General features: G+C 41.5%; 1 protein-coding gene across 6 annotated transcripts in view; it reads right to left on the bottom strand.

Annotated features, from left to right (window-relative positions):
• The window catches only part of Cobl (cordon-bleu WH2 repeat protein), a 228,969-nt gene that overhangs the window by 126,777 nt on the left and 83,934 nt on the right, over positions 1 to 18,258 (bottom strand). For 2 of the 6 annotated variants that reach the window (XM_013122711.3, XM_013122714.3), the window contains exons 5-7: positions 16,242 to 16,286; positions 12,813 to 12,910; positions 9,486 to 9,560 (exon numbers count right to left, since the gene is read on the bottom strand). In XM_013122711.3, the coding sequence (XP_012978165.1) occupies positions 9,486 to 9,560; positions 12,813 to 12,910; positions 16,242 to 16,286 (218 nt within the window). The remainder of the gene's footprint in view (positions 1 to 9,485; positions 9,561 to 12,812; positions 12,911 to 16,241; positions 16,287 to 18,258) is intronic. The other 4 variants (XM_013122713.3, XM_013122715.3, XM_013122712.3 and 1 more) reach the window with 3 other exon arrangements.

The raw sequence follows: 18,258 nt of genomic DNA, 5'->3' as shown, positions 1-18,258 counted from the left end.
AAGGGAACAGAGAGGATTTCAGTGTTTTGAGAGGGAAAATTTCTACTCCCAGTATCCCTACAATATTATGTTTCCAGTAGAAGCTAAAAAAATCTGTATTTCCTAGCCACTACAATGTCCAAATATGGGGTGGAGAGATGGGATAGAATGATAAAAAGCTGAATGGTTTGGTTTCATCATGATGAAGAGAGCAGGATCTGAAGACTCTAAGGTGGAAAGGAATAGCCTAACTTGAAGTCACCTGAGATCGTGGTGAGGTTCTGACCAGTGTTGTCACTGAGGGCCATGACTGAGTCCATGGCCATGAAACATCAGGGGTCTGGGTCAACATCCATGACACGTAACCACCAAAGGCCATGTGGATGTCCCTGGTTCTAAACTGCTGCCTGGGACCATGTTGATATCCAAGGGCTGTACAGAGCTGGCCCTGTCCTTGCCTCTCACCAGCTGCAGCACTCTGAAGGTTGGACCTGAACTCTGCCTGGCAGCAAAGTAGAGCTGGCCCTGAGGGCTTGAGAACAGGAGAAATGGCCCTGCACCTTGTTGCCTGGGACATTGAATGAGTTAGCAGGGGCTGTGCTGGAAATCCTACTCTGGTGGTGAGGATGAGGGAGAGTTGGCCAACTAAGCAACCCTGCCACTACCCAGAGCCAGAGCCAGGGCTATGAGTTGACCCACCACATCTATGTTGGAACATGAGAATGGGTGCTTCTGTAGATCCAAATCTGAATGATCTCCATGACACAGGGCAACTAAGGATGCCTAAGAGAAGTCCCAGAGAGGGCCCAGTATTGACAGTGTAGCAGAAGCCAGAAGCCTCAAATCAGACCAATGACTCATTGCAATAAACACTTGCAAATAGAGATGTGTGGGCTAAAGGGTATACTGCATGACTCATTGTTCGACAATACAGCTTCTACGACATTTTCTTTTTAATTTAATTTTGTTTTGTGGGGGAGGCTGCAAAGGCAGAGAGGATACAAAGGGACAGGAAGATGAATAGGATCGGGGTGCATGATGTGAGATCCACAATGAATCAATGAAGAAGTTTAAAAAAATCTATACTTCCTTTTTTTTCCCACCCAGACAGAGCTAATGACTTTCAACCAACTTTTCAGGCTCTGTTTTGTATTACAAGCTAAGCCTTTGCAATTTCTGGGTGTGGAACATCCCTGAAAGCTTATGACTTGGTTCTCAGAACTTATTAGTAGGTGCTGGAACCTTCAAAATGGATGCCTAGTGCAAAGAGTTTAGATCACTGAAGGAAAAGCCTTGATAGGGAATTTGAATCTCATCCTTGCTTTTCTTGGGTTCCTGGCCACCATGAAATGCATAGCTTTCTCTGCCACAAACTTCCTCTTTAATCTGTTACTTACCCAAGCCCCAAAGCAACAGGTTAATCAACTATGATTGAAACCTCAAAAATGTGAGCTAAGGTAAACCTTTTTTTAAATGGGGGGGAGGATACAGAAAGAGAGGGTGGCAGAGAAAAATGGTGTGTATATGCGTGTGTGTGCGGCTGTATGTGTATATGTGTGTGCATGTGTGTGTGTATGCATGTGTGTGTGTTTGTGTGCATGTCTGTGCATGCGTGTTTATAGAGAGGGCACCCAGGATTGTGCACCCAATAGGATGGGCGGGTACTCTGTCATTAAGCTATATTCCATCCCAGACTGCCTTAGATATTTTTCTAATTTAACATGCACATGTACATGTGTGGGTTTGCATGCAGAGAAGACACGTGGATGCCAGGTGTCTTACTCTGTTATTCTCTACCTTCTCTTTGGAGACTGGGCCTCTCACTGAACTTGGAGCTCCTGGGATCCTTCTGTCTTCCCCTCTCAGTGCTGAGATTACAGACACACATTGCCACACCTTTTACCTTTCTTCTATTTTTTAAAGTTGGTGCTGGCAAGTCTGAACTCCATTTTCATGCTTGTGTGGCAGACACTCTACCCACTAAGCCATCTCCCTAGCCTCATCTTGAGATATTTTGCTTCAGTAACAGATGCTGGTGATCACAGCATCTCTAATTGGACAATTAGCAATCTAACAAGCTCTGACATCCCGAATGTTCTGGGTGCTGACGTGACGCTTCTGTTTTCCATTGTGAAGCCTTTCAGATTTTGAGCTTGTGAATTAAGGACTACCAGCTGGAACACCAAACACCACCACTGCTGATGCTTCTTGTGTCAAGTACGCTGGATAAGGGGCACTAATCTGAACCCTCACTCCAAATACTTGGGAAGTCACTGAAGCTTTAAATATTAATGTCTCTCTGGGGGCACCCACACTGGCCCTAGGAAGAGCATAATGTTGTGACCACTTTATTTTTAATATCATTTCCCCATGTATTTACTTCATGGGGTTGGGGCACATATGTGGAAGTCAGAGGATGACTTACAGCAGTCTCTTCTATCATGTGGGTCCCAGGAACTACACTCAGGTCATGGTACTTGGCAGCAAGCACCTTTACATGCTGAGTCATCTCATCAGCCTAATGTGAACATTTTAATTGCTATTTTTCACAAGTACACAGGGAAAAATATTTGCTAACTTCTCTCAGCTGTGTATTGAGGCCTGCATACCTTCAATGTATAGGAGTTTGCAACTGGGTCATGGGAAAAGAAACACAAAACTGAAAGGCTACATAATGAATTGGCACTCGGTTGTGGCAGGAACATGCCTTTCTGGGAATCAATATAATACTGATTCACTAGTTCTTTTGCTAGCTTCATTAAAGCAACAACGACAGAACTTCCAAATGAAAACAGTTTTGGAGACAATGATGGCCTGTGTGAGTGACTCAGTAACAAGTGGCAGATACACGAGCTTTATCAAGAAATGACCAAGAGCCTGAACCACACTCCCACACAGTCTGCAGTGTTCAGCTTTCCTAACAGTGCTGGATGGTGGTGATTTTAAAGACACTCAACACAGGGAAAGACAGGGCTCTGGGAGGTCAGAGAATGACAAGTGCTTCAGTCAGAATCCAAATTCGAACACACACAACCCAGAGTCACGCTCCTTTCTGTACTGTGGATGCAATGCAGGGCCTGGTGTGCCGGGCCACAGCTTTCCACTGAGCTGGACTCCCAGCCTCCTTTATCGGAAGTGCATCCAGCCTTTCCACTATGAAGATGGCAGTGCAGAACTGTAAGCATAGGAGTTTAAATAGGGTGGCGGGGAGGAACCAATCTGCCACTCCGTGTGTGTCACACTGGCTCCACCACTGAGAAAGGAGAAAAATGACAAGAAATCTTGGAGACTAGAAGCATTTGATGTGACTCCCAGTCTACTCGCACACATACTAGTAGCACTAACTGGACTCAGTGGATTAAACAAAACAAACAAACAAACAAAAAACCAAAGGGGACTTCAAGTTGGGGAGCAAGACATGGAGTTGTGATCTTGGAGGAGTTAGAGTAAGGAAGTGGGGTGGACATGATCAAAATATACTATATACATGCATGAAATTCCCAAAGAATATATAAAAATATTATTTTTAAATTGCCATCTGTTGTTCATTTTACAATACTGAATATATAATGTAAAGATACAGACTATACAAAATTGATTTCTAACAAAAGTTAGTTCTACCCTAAAAGCATGTAGCTGAGCCCTCAGGGTATATTTTCTTATTAGCAATCTGTGAATGTTCCAGAAACAGCCTTCTTGAGCTTTTCCAGGCTCTGGCAAGCCTGACCCTTCTGCTTGTGGGAACACTGACACCCTGTGGTGGAGCCTGCTCCACACATGCTTCCTGCAGCCTCTGGGAGTTGTCTTCACCTAGACCAGCACCAGCTGAGAGCCAAGACAGGCCAGAGCGCTTGGGAAATATGACAGAATTTTCTTAAGATGGCATTTCTAATGACCTTTCCTGGCTTGTCCTTGTGTTCAGGGCTTCCTGGCTATTATCTGGAGTTTTAAATGCCTGGGCTTGTGGTAAAAAACTACAGAGAGCTTGGGGCTTTAAGTACGGAATCCACTTCAAAACACAGCAAGAGGTTCCTTCCAATGCCAGGGTACCAGTTTTTTTCCCCATGGCCTGAACAGGGAGAGTCAATAAACTGCCTCTCATTTTATTGTTTTTAATTAATGTTTTAATCCATGATTCTTTAACTTATTCATCATAAAGCCTTTGACTTCACTGTGACAACAGTATCAGTGAGGCCCCTGTCAATAAATTTTAGATTGTTGCATTTATAGATATTCTTTAACCAAATGATAGGGTCTATTTAAGGAAATTATTTCCCATGGTTAATTCTAGAAAGATCAGTATGCCTTGCTCAGTGTACCTTAGCTAATGACAAATCCTCTACAGCACATTGCCTACATAGACATAGAAAGAGAACTTTCCTGGAAAATGTGGAATTCCAAGAAAATCATTTGAAGCTATTAGAAAAATACTCAGTATATTTAATTTGATTCAAGTAACAAAGCAAACTAAATCTTGTAATAAGATAAACTTCCATCTATAGAAACTGAATTTTCCTGAGAAGTAGGTTATATGAACCATCTATATGGATACTGGTTTTGGTGTTGTTGCCATTTGTTTGTTTCATAGATATGATGATGTTCTCTCAGCTTCTAAAGAAAAAAAAAACGATCAACCAAATCCACAACCCCTCTGATAAGACTCCCTTCAATGGGAGTTCATCATTTCAAAAGGCTTCCCAGTGGGTGGTGGTAAGTTAGCTGTGCAGAGCTAGACCTTACACTGAGCTCTCCTGAAGGACACTGCTTTACAGTTGAGGGGGTAGAGATGGACAGGTTTCTCTGCAGGGCTGGCATCTAAAGCTCCTGGCCTTCAGGCAGGTTCTGGAGACAGGTGCTTGTCCTGAGTCTCACAGAGACTGACACTGCCCCCAAGGCAGCCCCCACCTCCCCTCCAAGCATTCTACTGCTGGGGCTGGGAAGGTTATTTAAAGGCACAGAGCAGCCCAATGGCGGAGGAGTGATGGAGAGTCACAAAGCTGGCAGCACACAGCCCTGGAAAACAATACAGTCCTGTACAGGGCCTAAAAGAAGACGAAATGGGGAGATGGCCACTGGATTACATGCTGGAAGTGTCTCACGCTAAATAACACAGCTAGGTGGAGGGATAGCCACCTTCAGTCCTCCAAAACAGAGAACACACAAAGATTTCAAGGTCTCCTGTGACCCCAAGTGCTGATGCAATCTGACCCTGCCTTCTGGTCAGATTAAGCGGATACCCGCAGGCTAGAAGACAATAGCAAACGGACAAGAAATGGTAGCACAGGGTTCTTAAGGAATGCTGCCTCACCTATACACTTGGCAAGGGAGAGATCATATTAAACACACACAAAGGGATTCAACAAGTTCAACAGATTTGATAAATCATCCACCTTGGAAATAGGATTTCTCTGTGTCTATAAAAGAAAGACCATACAACTAAGCTAACCACGGGGGCCAGGCAGGGCTGGGGTAGCATCCAACATTGCCTGTAGTGACAGCCACCATTTCATTATATGTCATCTTGTCCTAGGACTTGAATGATTTTTCAAAATCAGTGGTTGACCTAGCATATCAAAAGCATCATTTACAGACTCTGTTTTACATTAAAAATAATTACCACTATTTTTTCTAATGGAAAAATATATATCCCAGAGAACACTCATCATCAGTAAGTAACCATCATTTTCTTCACTTCACAATTCTGCAGTAGCCAACCATACTGAATCACAGTTGATTAGCCTCTCAGTTTCCCACTGAGTGGCTTGTGGGTGTTGTAGAGCTCTTGCTATTAAAAATAAATGTCACAAGAAATGGTCTCCGGCATCACCACAGACTCTGGCAAAGAAATGTTTGTGAGTGATACAAATTTCTAAAAGTAGGATTTCTGATGCAAAGAATAATAAATCTACTTATCGTTTGGCTAGATAGTGTCAATCGCCCCATTTTAAATGCTATAGAGTCTTAACATTCTGCACAGCAACACAGATTAGCCAGCAGAAGTGATGGGCAGACCAGAAATTTTGCCATCTAATAGGTAATGAGAGTTCACTGTAAGTGTATTTAGTATTTCTTATGACTAAGTTTCAACTATTTTCAATAATTTACATAACAGGTACACAAGTTTTCTTCCTACACTGTCTATGCATTCCCATCTCTAATTCTAAAACCCTCTCCCATCTGCTATTAAGAGTTTTATAGTTTTTATGCTATTCTCACATTCATTTGCTGTCCCTCTCCTGCCTCTTTCTCCTGGATTGCTTTCTTAGTCTTTATTCTTCATCCTGTCATCCAAGATTTTTCCTCACAGTCAAATTTATCAAAGTTCTCATTAGCACTTCTTGAATTTGAGACACAATTACAAAATTACTCACACATGTTTTCTGCTGGTCACATGTCTAGTTTCAATATACACATGTAGATTTCTGACCTGTGGGTTTGTTGTGGTGTATGCTTTAAAACATGTATAGTTTTTAACTTTTCTTCATGGTCATTCCCAACCCCACTTATTAATGTTCACTGGTCTTTGCTGTTGAGTGTGTGCAATTGGCTCCAAGTTTTCCTATTGTGTCACTATACTTACTACCTTCTTTAGTTTTCTTCAAAGCTTCAAACTTTACTTGAAAACTCATAAGGCTTTCTATCTCTCAGGCTTTTCATGTTTTCCTGGATTTTCTTGTTTGTTAGTTTTTCCAACTAAACTTTGTAATTAACTGGTTCTAAAACAAACCCTAACTGAAACGATTGTACTGAGTCAACCTGTCTAAGAGTGCGGCCCCTGTTGCCATACAAACAGTTCCTTGTTACATGTATTTGTAGGATTTAAAACTTTTTTCAAAAATGCTTTAGGTATTTCCTATGAAGTTTTTTCTATCATCTATGAGTCACCCATCCATCATTTATCCACTAATCCACCTTTCTTTCTATTGAGCCAGCCAGCCAGCCAGCCATGGGCATCATGAGTACGTTCTTATGTTCCTAAGTACACCAAAATGGCTCACCCAAATTAGCAATGCTTACTACAAAATTAAGCTACCATTCATTAATGTGGAAAGAGTTACTACTTGGTTATATAATAGCCTCAAGCATGTGAGATGCCAAGCCCTTGGATACAATAGGTTCCCCCACTCAAACATAAGCAGTTTGTTTACTAAGTGTGTGAAATATTAGAAGAGATTTTTTCAACATCTCCTAGATAAAACAGGCTGATGAAAGACAAGCCCAGAAGACTAGTGAGTTTATAGCCTCCAAAAGTCATCCTTTGTTGATTTAAGGCTGCTTAATAGCAAAACAAACACAACGCTGGGCTGATGTGATTAATTCAGATAGGAACTTACTTAAGATTACAATAGTAGAGGGTTCCTTAAAACCATTATATACTTCTATTCAGGCTGGGGTGATTTGTATGGGAACAAGGCAAGTATGTGTCCCTGTTCACTCAGGCTCAGGGGAGCTTCTGGGATTGCACTAAATCCCCAAGACTGCAAACATTCTTACTTGCCAAAAAGAAGTGGCTACAATGAAGGCAGAAGTCTGGTTTCCCCAGTGTACTAATAGGAGGCCATTGAAAGGACGGAACACTTAAATTCAGAGCATTAAAGTTGTGTTTTCAAGTGCATACAGAGAAGCAGTACAGCTCAGCACAGCTGTGGCTAGAGGCGGGCGTGACACAATTACCTCGGGCACCTATTTATTTATTTCCATGAATTTAAAAATGTAATCAGACTTTTGTAACTAAGGTAAATTTGACTTTTTATTAGGCTAACAATTTCCTTAGATAACAGGCATTTCACACTGTCTGAATGAGCTAACTCTCACTAACCCCAGGCCTTGACAAAAAATAAGCCCAAGCGTGTTCAGATAAAATTTCACATTTTCAACAACAACGACGAAAATAATAGACTTGCACTTCATTTTGAATTTGTTTGCAAAAAAATATAGTAGAAAGTAAGACTATTACGAAGACTTCAAGTCTCACAAACATAAAGTTTAGAAACTATCTATTGATAAAAGAATGGTGAGTGTGTGGCCAGCATTATAAATACTGACATAGATTGTTTTTCTTTCCCCAGAAGTTAGCAGTTCCAGTGTAACTACAAATCTGACAACTCCAAAGTTTTGGCCATGAACAAATTTGGAAGACAATTTGTTTACTTTTGATCATAGGTCACTGTGCTTTGCAGTGTGTTGCATGGAAAGACATCAAAGAAGTAAAATGTGCTGATACAGCAGGATTGCTCCACCCTTACAGACTCTTCATAGAAAGCGTTCCTCAGTTTATATCAATAAATGTGGGAAGATGTGATAAATTAATACCGAGTCTTTTCTGTATCTATGTAATAGGTGAAAGACAGTTCATCTTTCATTTTATTAAGAAATGTCTTTGCAAGAAAAATTGACTTCTCATGTTTAACGATCTGATATTAACAGGTATAATATTGTTATATTATCTTGGAATAGTTATAAAAACTTAACCTATAAAATGTTTTCTAATTTATAGCTATATAACTACAGAAATAAAACAAATCTTAGGTGGATATTTCTATACCAGACTTTATTTCAAGTTGTTAGTAAGCATTTTAAAGTATAAAACACACAATGGATAGAAGAAAATTTGACATGGTATCTGATGTGAGACTAAGAGTGACCACATAAAATTATTACTGATATGGAAAGTTTGTCCCAGTAATTTGTGTATGCATGTATGCATGTGTGTGCCTGTATGTATGCATGTGTGCATGTATGCATGTGTGTGCCTGTATGTATGCATGTGTGCATGTATGTATGTGTGTGCACATGCATGTGTGTGGAGGGTAATGAATGCTGAACACAAGCTAGAGGAGCACACTGACCACCCTGCTCTGTTACTCACCCCCTCATTCCTCTGAGACAGTGTCTCTCACGAAACCTGGAAACTGTCGTTTCAGCTAGACAAGCTGCCCAGTGAGCTCCCAGCATCTACTCACGTCTAGCCTCCAACCTGGGGTTACAGGCACGCAAAGCAACCATACCTGGCTTTTATATGTGGGTGCCAGCACTGAGCCTTCTTCCTATGCCCTGTCTAGATATTCAAATTATAAGTACTTACGTGATGACATGGATTACACTGTTTCAGGTATTTAAAAATCATAAGGAAACTTTCTAGATGCCGATTTGGAAATGTGAGTAAAACGGAGTTTGAAGAGATTCCTTGGACAAAATGTAGTTACCTTAATAAATGTTAGCTCTGGGTGGCCAGTGGCTATTGACTATCAGCCTACTCCTGGAAGTGTGTGGGAAAAACTTCAGAAGGTGTAAATTCACCTAATCTAATCTCCTGCCCATGCTTAGTGGAATACAGAAGAGCAGAAGCTGAAATACTGAACGTTGTCCAAGTAAGTACGGAAAACCACATGCAGCCACTACAGAAACCAGGCAGAGGAATGAACTGAATGCAGTCATCAGATTTGTTACCTGCAGCGAGAAGTTCCACCTGGCTGGCAAAAGCACCCACTGTATTAAGTACTCACGTTCAAGTCCCCTCCAGACGATGACTTCAAGGGGTCCTCATCACTATCTGCACCCAACTGTCCAAGATGCTCAGCCTAGAACACAGATGTGCACCCTGCCATCAGCTCCAAGAGAAAATAAGCTCCAACAAGAGAAGGCATCCTTAGCAGCCATTAAAGCAAAAACACCAGCATGGCATAGCATGGCCAAACTTCCAGACAATGGAGACCACAGGGTCCACAGACCTTCCTCTGCCTTGTGAAATGGGAAACTGTTTTAAACTAGCTCCCAGACAAAGCACTCCTTCATTCTAAACTCACACCGGTGAATCCACAACTCATGGGAAGAAACTTGCTTTTGCCTTTTTCTCCTTCCCCAATGCATTTATTTAGTTTAGAAAATATTTAATTTAAAAATAATAGGGGCTGTGAACTGACAAGTTAGCTCAGCAAATCAACTGATTAACTAGGTCTTGACTTCAAAGTTTTAATTTCTGCATAATTAATGCACTGAGTGTACACAAAAACCATTTAGCAAACAACTGACTTCCTTTCTATCCATAAAAGGCAAACAATTATACATCATCAGCCACACAATCAGGTAGGGAGTACTAATTGGAAAATTCAATTCCCTGGCCTCCTAACGAGGATCTGGGGATGTGACCCAAGAATTCACACTTTCAATTAGACCTTAAGATGATACTTGGTATGTTTTGAAAACACTGGCTTAAGAGAATAAATGATGTCCAAAGTGATACATAATTTGCACACATTAAAAATTAAAATATAAAACATTTGCCCTTACTTACTTGATCCAAAATTATGTTCCTCTCAGGCATATGCTTTATTGACATTCTATGGATATAACATGCACTCACCTTTATACACCTATGTATATTCTTCCTTAATGGCAATATACTAGAATATAACTTCAGTCTGAATGCTTCTGTAAGTCCCCATTCTCAGATTTTATTCTGTACTGAGGCATGTATATGCCTATCTGTTGTCATCACATCACAGGGTTTGAAGAATCATTTTAAAGTTACTTATTCCAAGTGCTTTTTAAAGACAAGGAAATTTAAAGTTTTGATAAGCATTGTACAATGTGAATGAGTTATTAAAATAAAGGACTTAGAAATGCGTCAATTCTAGCATTTATTAATACTATAGCTGACTAAATTACAAAGGCGTGAGCTGCATGACCATATTGACTTGTACAATGCAATGATATTTCTTCTTTCCCAGGTCTTTAGGGACACTGGGTAAAGATGTATTTAGCATGCAAAAACCTCCAACTATAACAAGGAGAGAGGTAAAGAGCTAGGAAGTGCATGTGTAACCCACAAGTATGAGCACATGCGTGCACACACACACATAATAACATAAGGCTGAGTAAGTGGATATGTGTAGAGCAAGCTATATTTAAATAATGCAGTAATAAATGAAAGGCCCTGTATGTAAAAAGTGAGAAATTACCCTAGACCTCCAAGACAGGAAAGATACCGTACTACATAAGGAAAGGCTCTTAGAATAGAGAAGACTGTACCATCACTGAATCTTTCACTAACCATCAAGGAGCCCTGGTGTTTGTCCCTTTCTAATTATCGAAAGCTATATGGTCTCTAAACCTTTAGCTTTGATAGCTGCCTGATTGACTGAACCAAAAGTCCTTCTTGCCCTATATTTTGCTTTATCTTCTGGGGTTTGCCTCACAGAATGAGGGAGCTGGATAATCAGCTAGATCTAAGGTGAGGGATGGGGTTCTATTATGAACTGGTGACCAAGGGGACAGCAGAAAACAGTCCTAGCAAGTTCATCTAAACAATACCAGGAATAAAAACACAATTAAGAGCCCTAAATATTTCCGATTCTTTACTTTCATTTATTCTAGACCTGAAAAGAAAAGAGGCCAGGAAAGGAAGGGGAAGAAAAGGAGGAGGGGAAGGAACTACCCAAGGCTAAAAAGATTTCACACATGAGCCAGATCCTGAGCACAAATTCTCAAAGATCACAGGAAAACAAGGAAAAGAACACAAGATATAACTAATACATTTCATCATTCACAAATCAGAGTGAGAAAACCAGCACAAGGTTTCAGGAGGAAGGATGGGCAGACTGTGAAATCTTTTATGTCTAGTGGAAGGTGCTGGTTGCCTCCACAGCTGGATAGACCCTGGTATCATCCAGGGACACTGGGCAAAGCGTGTTATGTCTCTAATCTTCGGCACCATCATCAGCAAGCACAGGGGCAATCATAATATCAGGCCTGCAGGTTGCAGAAGGAAAGAGCTGGAGATGACTACGTAGCACTGGGTTACAGGTCTACAAAACAGAGCTTCTATAAACCACACAGATGATGATCCTGCCCCATCTGAGAGAGTGCTATTAATGTCAATTACTTATATTAGTCATTTCTTTTTTAAAAACGGTGTGTGTGTGTGTGTGTGTGTGTGTGTGTGTGTGTGTGTGTGTGTGTGTGGTACATATGTGCTTTACACACATAAGTGCCTGGTTTTCTATAAGGAGCTGGGAACCCAAGCTCAGGTCTTCATGCTTGCACAGCAAATATGCTTACCCATTAAGCCACCCATTAATGCTCTCAACTTTGCATTCCTGAGCCATGTATATTAGCAAGGAATAGACATTACATGTTCGTAAAATATACTTTTTAAAAGAGTAGAATAGAGTTAGTGTGTTCATTGCCAGGTGGTTAGCAGATATTTTTCATTTTGAGACTTTTGTAACTGAGTATTGAAATCAAACAAAAAGCCCTTCGTTTTAATTCTCTGCAGCATGACTTTAAATTATGTACTATATTACACCTATAATATGAATATAAAGACGATTAACAAGGAGAAACAAGACCAAAAGCAATTAATTTGTAGTGTTCTATGATTCCAGGTAATGTTAAAAAGGTAGAAAAATATTTGAAAACTATAGAAAATGGAACAGTTCTGGACAGATAAAAGTGGTCCTGCGTGCAGCCCTTCCTGGCTTTCTACTTGGAGCTGGAAAGTTGCAGTTATTTGCAGGGAAACCGACAAGCCACTTAAACTTAATGAAGCAGGGCTTACTCTACCATATACCCAGAGCTGTGTGCTGGGCCTTGCAGCATGCCACGTGAGTGTGGGCACCCAGCAGGGAGTGGTTCATGTTGGCCTGGGGAGTCGAGAGGTTTGCTACCCCACCAATAAGTGAACACCTTCCTCTTAAGCAACTGCCTGGAGCGTCAAGTGAACATTCATTATTACGAAACAAATTATTTAGAAAAATCCCAAGACAGATTCAGTAGAAATATTGTGAGGAACACTTTTATACCCACAGAGTAACATGTGTAGGGTGCATTACCTTACTGCTGCTCCTTTTATTAACTTTGAAAAATCCCAGAAATCTTTTCTTCTCTTTATCTGTCTCATCATTGCCAAGCGATGATTTTCTGAACATTTCTGGAGGGGGAAAAAGTTGTATTGTTCAGCATTTGAAACATGAGATTAAGTACTTCACTTGTTAAAACCTTCACGGAATCCTTTAAGCTGTTAGTTCTAAGAAAATCATCACAATTTCACTCAAAGCCCTCTGGCCCTAAGGAAATCCCAGGAAGTTCTTACACAGGTTTTTAGTGACTAAGGCAGCATTTACTCTGAGAGTGGCTTTGTCCTTGTGGAAGATGAAAAGAAGCAAATCAATGGAAATTCAATGGTGATGCTTTTCAAGACAAGGCTAATACAAACCGTGTCCTCTTACATTTGCTAGTAGCTGCATTTAAAAAAAAAGGTGAAGTCAGCTTTAGTTGTAAATTTATCTAGTCAAAAATAATTAAAATACTATAATTTTACTATGGTTAATATGAATGTGACTGATGTTTTACAAGGCTGACAATATTTCTCCATTTTAACTGACACTAAATAGTGTTACTGAAAGGGCTGTGATGTCTGTAACAGTCTGCCTTATGAGTTCTAAGTAAGGTTTAAAAATGCTAAACAAACCACAAAACCCCTAATCTTTCCTATAACGCAGAGGAACAGTCGATGAGATTTGGGTACTATATAACCAGATCTCCAGGGGTACTGACCAACATTCTCCATAGCCTTTCTTCTAAATTTAATTAAAATTTTGACTTATTTTATTTTACATGCATAACTATTCCCTTGTATGCCTAGTACCCACAAAGACCCAAAGAGAGTTACAGATATTTGGGATATAAGTTCTGGGTACCAAACCCAGGTCCTCCGAAAGAGCAACAAGTGCTTGTAATCACTGAGCTGTCTTCTCTCCAGTTGCAGAATATTTCCTTTTTAAATTATATTCTCCTGTTTGCCTATTCTGGGCTTTTACTATTCATTCACCCTGCCCTCCTCCTTTAACACATAAAGATATCACAGAGTTGGGGAGAAAAATAGTAAATAAAAACCCAAAACAAAACAGGTGTTTCTAAAGGGTAGAAGAACAACTTTCCCAGTTCCAACTGCCGGCCAGCCAGACCTCGAGACCACTGGTGAAAACACTTCCTTGTGGAATTTGACAAATTTCCATGAGTATATCAACCCCAAATACAGTAAACATCCATTAATGTTTGTGCCTAATGATGTGTAGTTTCATTATCCAAGTTAAAGCAGAACATAAAAGTCAATGCATTTAAAAAAAAAAAGTCAATGCATTTTAAAATCTGTAATGAAATTATACTGTCTATTCAACAAAGCCAAATCCAGGCCCAGCGGTTCTTAAACCATCTTGCAGGAAGCAAGGCCTTTGTCCTGTATGTGCAGACCAGGGAGCTTAATGACATGCAAGGGGCTTAGCTAAAGAGATTAGTGGGCTCTGCATCAGACAGCAACCAAGCCAGAGGACTTGCTCACATGATGCAGTTGTGCAGACACACATGCACACACATAATTATAAATCAGTCACATCCAAACCCTCACTCAGTGTAAAACTAAGAAGAATAAAATATCTTACAGCACAAAATAGTATCATTCAAACTATAGCATGCATTAACATGTATATTTCTAGTTTATACTGGTTTTACAATTGAATGGTATATGATAAAGATATATTAAGATTGATAACACTGTAAAACCCCATAGACAAACAAGAAAGAATATATGTTGCTATCATACAGGCCAAACTATAGTATTCATGACAATGATAGATTGAAACTGAAAGCAAGCTAAATCTTTTGTTTCTCTCACTGAACAGAAAGTGACTGGTCACAGGACCAAGCATACTCCATGAAGAAGGGTCATGTATGACCCTGGCACCAGAACATTAGTGTGTGGAGAGGTAGCTTCTCATACCACTGTCTAACAACTGTATGGTGCAGTAGGGCCTCAAACTAATGGCATATGTCTAAAGGCTTCACCTATGGGTCAATAAAAGGTTCCTGATACCAGATATGCACTATAAAAGGAGAAATCAGTCAGGCAAAGTCTCTGTAAACAGCTTGCTGTCCCGCCAGGGCAGTGAGCTGCGGACACAGATTTCCCTGGAGACCATGTGTTTTAAGAGCTGGGATCATGGCCCCACTTCTTTTCAAGGCTCACAGTTCATCCAAGAAAGCACTTCCTATTTGGACACATTAAAGTGTTGAGGACAATGACAAAAGGTGAGCTGAGTGTCACAAGAAGAAGAGGAGGAAGTGGAAACATCCCTGAGTTTAGTCCAGAGCACCTGCTTGTCTAGACGCTAAAAGCAGAAATGTGGCGGTCCCACCACCAGAAAAGGGCCACCGAAGAAGCCCTTGGAAGAGAGGACAGATGGGCGCTCCCACATGGTGCAGGTGGGCGTTGGCATCACAGCCTGCCTCTAAGGTGCAGACACAAGGCAGCAAAGGAGGACACAGCCAGTTTACCTCTCCCCAGCCCTGGTCTGCCCAAACCCCCAAGCAGAATGTCCCAGACCTCTTCCAAACAACGGGGTTCCTTAAAGGGGAGGCTTGTGTGTGAAATGGCTGTTGATGAGGCAGATCAGCTATGGGCTCAGCCGCATCACCCAGATGCTCATTCACATCATTGGGCTCAACGTAAATGCTGCATTTTCTTTTGTTAAATGTTTATATATATATATATAAACTACATTTATTATACTATAACAAATACTTTAGCACAAATGATAAACTTCCTGCCGAATACAGAAACTCATCAGAATATTGACTTTTTAGCATATATGTTCACATGGGTATGTGTACACTCTGAAAGGCCCATTAAAACCATAATTCGTGTGTATTTATGTTTGTATATATATGTTTATGCAAATACATACAAATACATGCATATAAATATGTGAACCTCACTCTTCAGATGTATGTGTGTATACATGTATATACACAGAGACTTTCTAAATAAGTACCAAATTTGAGTTAACCCTTTGCGTGCCTGTATTATTATGATGCATAGCGTTCAATTCCAATCCCATAGTGGCGCGCACTCTGCAGCATACAGGGTAGACCCAAGCCAGAAGCACGAAAGTAACAACAGACAAGTCGAGGCAAAGGGACATGGTGTCATTTCAGTATGTGTCGCATTCCCCTGAGTTCTGAGCCACAGACTTTCCTATCTTCAATAGTCACAGCCATTCCCATGGATTAAAGCCACATAGCAAATTCTCACATGGGCACATTCTTGTCTAGAACAACCCGGGAACAAAAAAACTCATGTCAGCCCAGCAAGGCCCCTCCCTTCCCGGAGCCAGACTCAGTTCCCTGGGGTCTGACATACACATTACCTCCGTGCACCCTCCCATCTGCAGTCATGCACAGTGTAGCCTGTGGGCTCACGGTACCTTGACAGCTCAGGGAAGGCTCAGACTGCGTTTTGGTCAGAAGAACTGGAAAAGGCAGGCAATGAGAGAATGAGAACAGCTTGGATGTCTGCAGCAGCCCAGACCAAAGCTCTTACTAAACCCTCAGCCTCGAGTGTGGGTTACAGTACCCACAAAAGTGACAAGGGCATATACAGAGCTAGCCTGCACTCCCAGCCCCAGCACAGGCTGCTAGACCTGCTGTGAGCACAGGGGGCAGCAGAGCCTTGAACTCTTCAAGCATGTATCAAGAGTTCACACAGCCAAGGCACTGGCCCACAGCACTCAATCTCTTGCTGCTGTTTCCCTTTCTCTAGCAGCTGCAGGACTAGGAAAAAGGTGGTTATCGCCTGCTCCCCACACTCTGTCAAAGGCACCCCACCCACACCCTAACAGCCGCACTTTTCAGGTTCAAATGAGAGAAGGGTCCTCAAGGACACCTTCTGCAAAACGCTCTCTTCTTAGACGTTTGGTGGTTAGCAGGATGAGATGAAAGCATGTGACAGGATGGTAATCAGGGACATCAAAGCAGGCGTGGTCCTGGTGAAAGGCTGGGAGGTCTCCCCACCACAGGGTCGGGAGACGGACTGTCATGGCAGACACTGGAGTAATCTGGGTCTTTGGAGTACCAGTCAAGATGGAAATGCTAACTGGCTGCATTTCATGTTCTAAAGCTCCCTATGTCCACAGGTTGCAAGAGTGGTGCTCAGTGTCCTGGTCCTGCTGAAGGCTTCTGTTTCCTGTGAGAGAGGCAGGTCTGTATGACTCCTCCAGGACACGGCGTGGCCTCTGCTCTTCAAGATATGTCCAAGTGTGCGTGTGTAACAGAAGTCTAGGTGTGCAAGCCTGTCACTCTTAGATTCCTAAAGAAAGGACACTTAGTTCTCCTTCCTCCCTCCCTCCCTCCCTCCCTTCCTTCCTTCCTCCCTTCTTCCCTTCCTTCCTTCCTTCCTTCTTTCTTTCTTTCCTTCTTTCTTTCGGAGAGATTTTCTTTTCCTTTTGTACTACAAAAGAAGACACTTTGCCCCCTAAAACAACCCACAACCCAAGTTTAAATGTAACCAACCAAACATACCCCCAGCAACTGAGTCTGTGCTGCTGACAGGCACTAGGAGCACTGCTGACAGACACTGGGAGCACTGATGACACTGGGAGCAAGGCTGACAGACACTGGGAGCACTGATGACACTGGGAGCAAGGCTGACAGACACTGGGAGCACTGCTGACAGGCACTGGGAGCACTGCTGACAGACTGACAGATACTGGGAGCACTGCTGACAGACACTGGGAGCACTGCTTTCTGTTAATTTTAAAGATACTGGTTGGGAGGTCATGAGGTCCAGAATCCAGTCTCAGGATCACAAACATCAGCAGCAGTAAAGTTGACTGGATACAATGTTGTAACCTTCAGAGCACCTTTTCCAGGAGACTAGTTAGTACCTTAAGTTATCTGGAACTAAACCCTTTCTTCCGTGTCAAATGGGAGGATGAACTCAGAATCCTCAGAGAAAGGGTGGGTTGAGATGAGTCAAAGTACGGATAGAAGACACTATGACCACAATTTTCACAATATACTTGCTAATAAAGGAAAACACATTTTTATTAGGATAAATTACCTTTAGCGCTGTATTTGAAAGCCTATAGAAGAACATATAAAAGACCAGCTGCACATTTTTAAAAGCCCAGTCTTCTGGAGAATAAATACCATGGGCAGCAGTAGTGTTATCTGGACCAATTTTGTGAGGGTCCCCTGCTCTGACTTCGTGAGGGCAACAGCTATGCCTTGTTCAAGGTCAGAGTACCACAGCACACTTCAAAGCTCATCTTAAAACTACAATGTCAAGGACTAAAAACTATGCTTTTGCCTGACAATTATTTAACTAAAACTTCAAACCACTGTGTTAACTGGAAAAATCTGATTACATAATATATTTCCCTGTACCAACATTACACAGGGGCTGCCACTCATTTATGGCACTAATCTATGCCACATTCCTAT

This window comes from Mesocricetus auratus, unplaced genomic scaffold (assembly GCF_017639785.1).
Source record: "Mesocricetus auratus isolate SY011 unplaced genomic scaffold, BCM_Maur_2.0 Super-Scaffold_100006, whole genome shotgun sequence".
Taxonomy (NCBI): Eukaryota; Metazoa; Chordata; class Mammalia; order Rodentia; family Cricetidae; genus Mesocricetus; species Mesocricetus auratus.
This window is presented reverse-complemented; position numbering and strand designations above follow the sequence as displayed.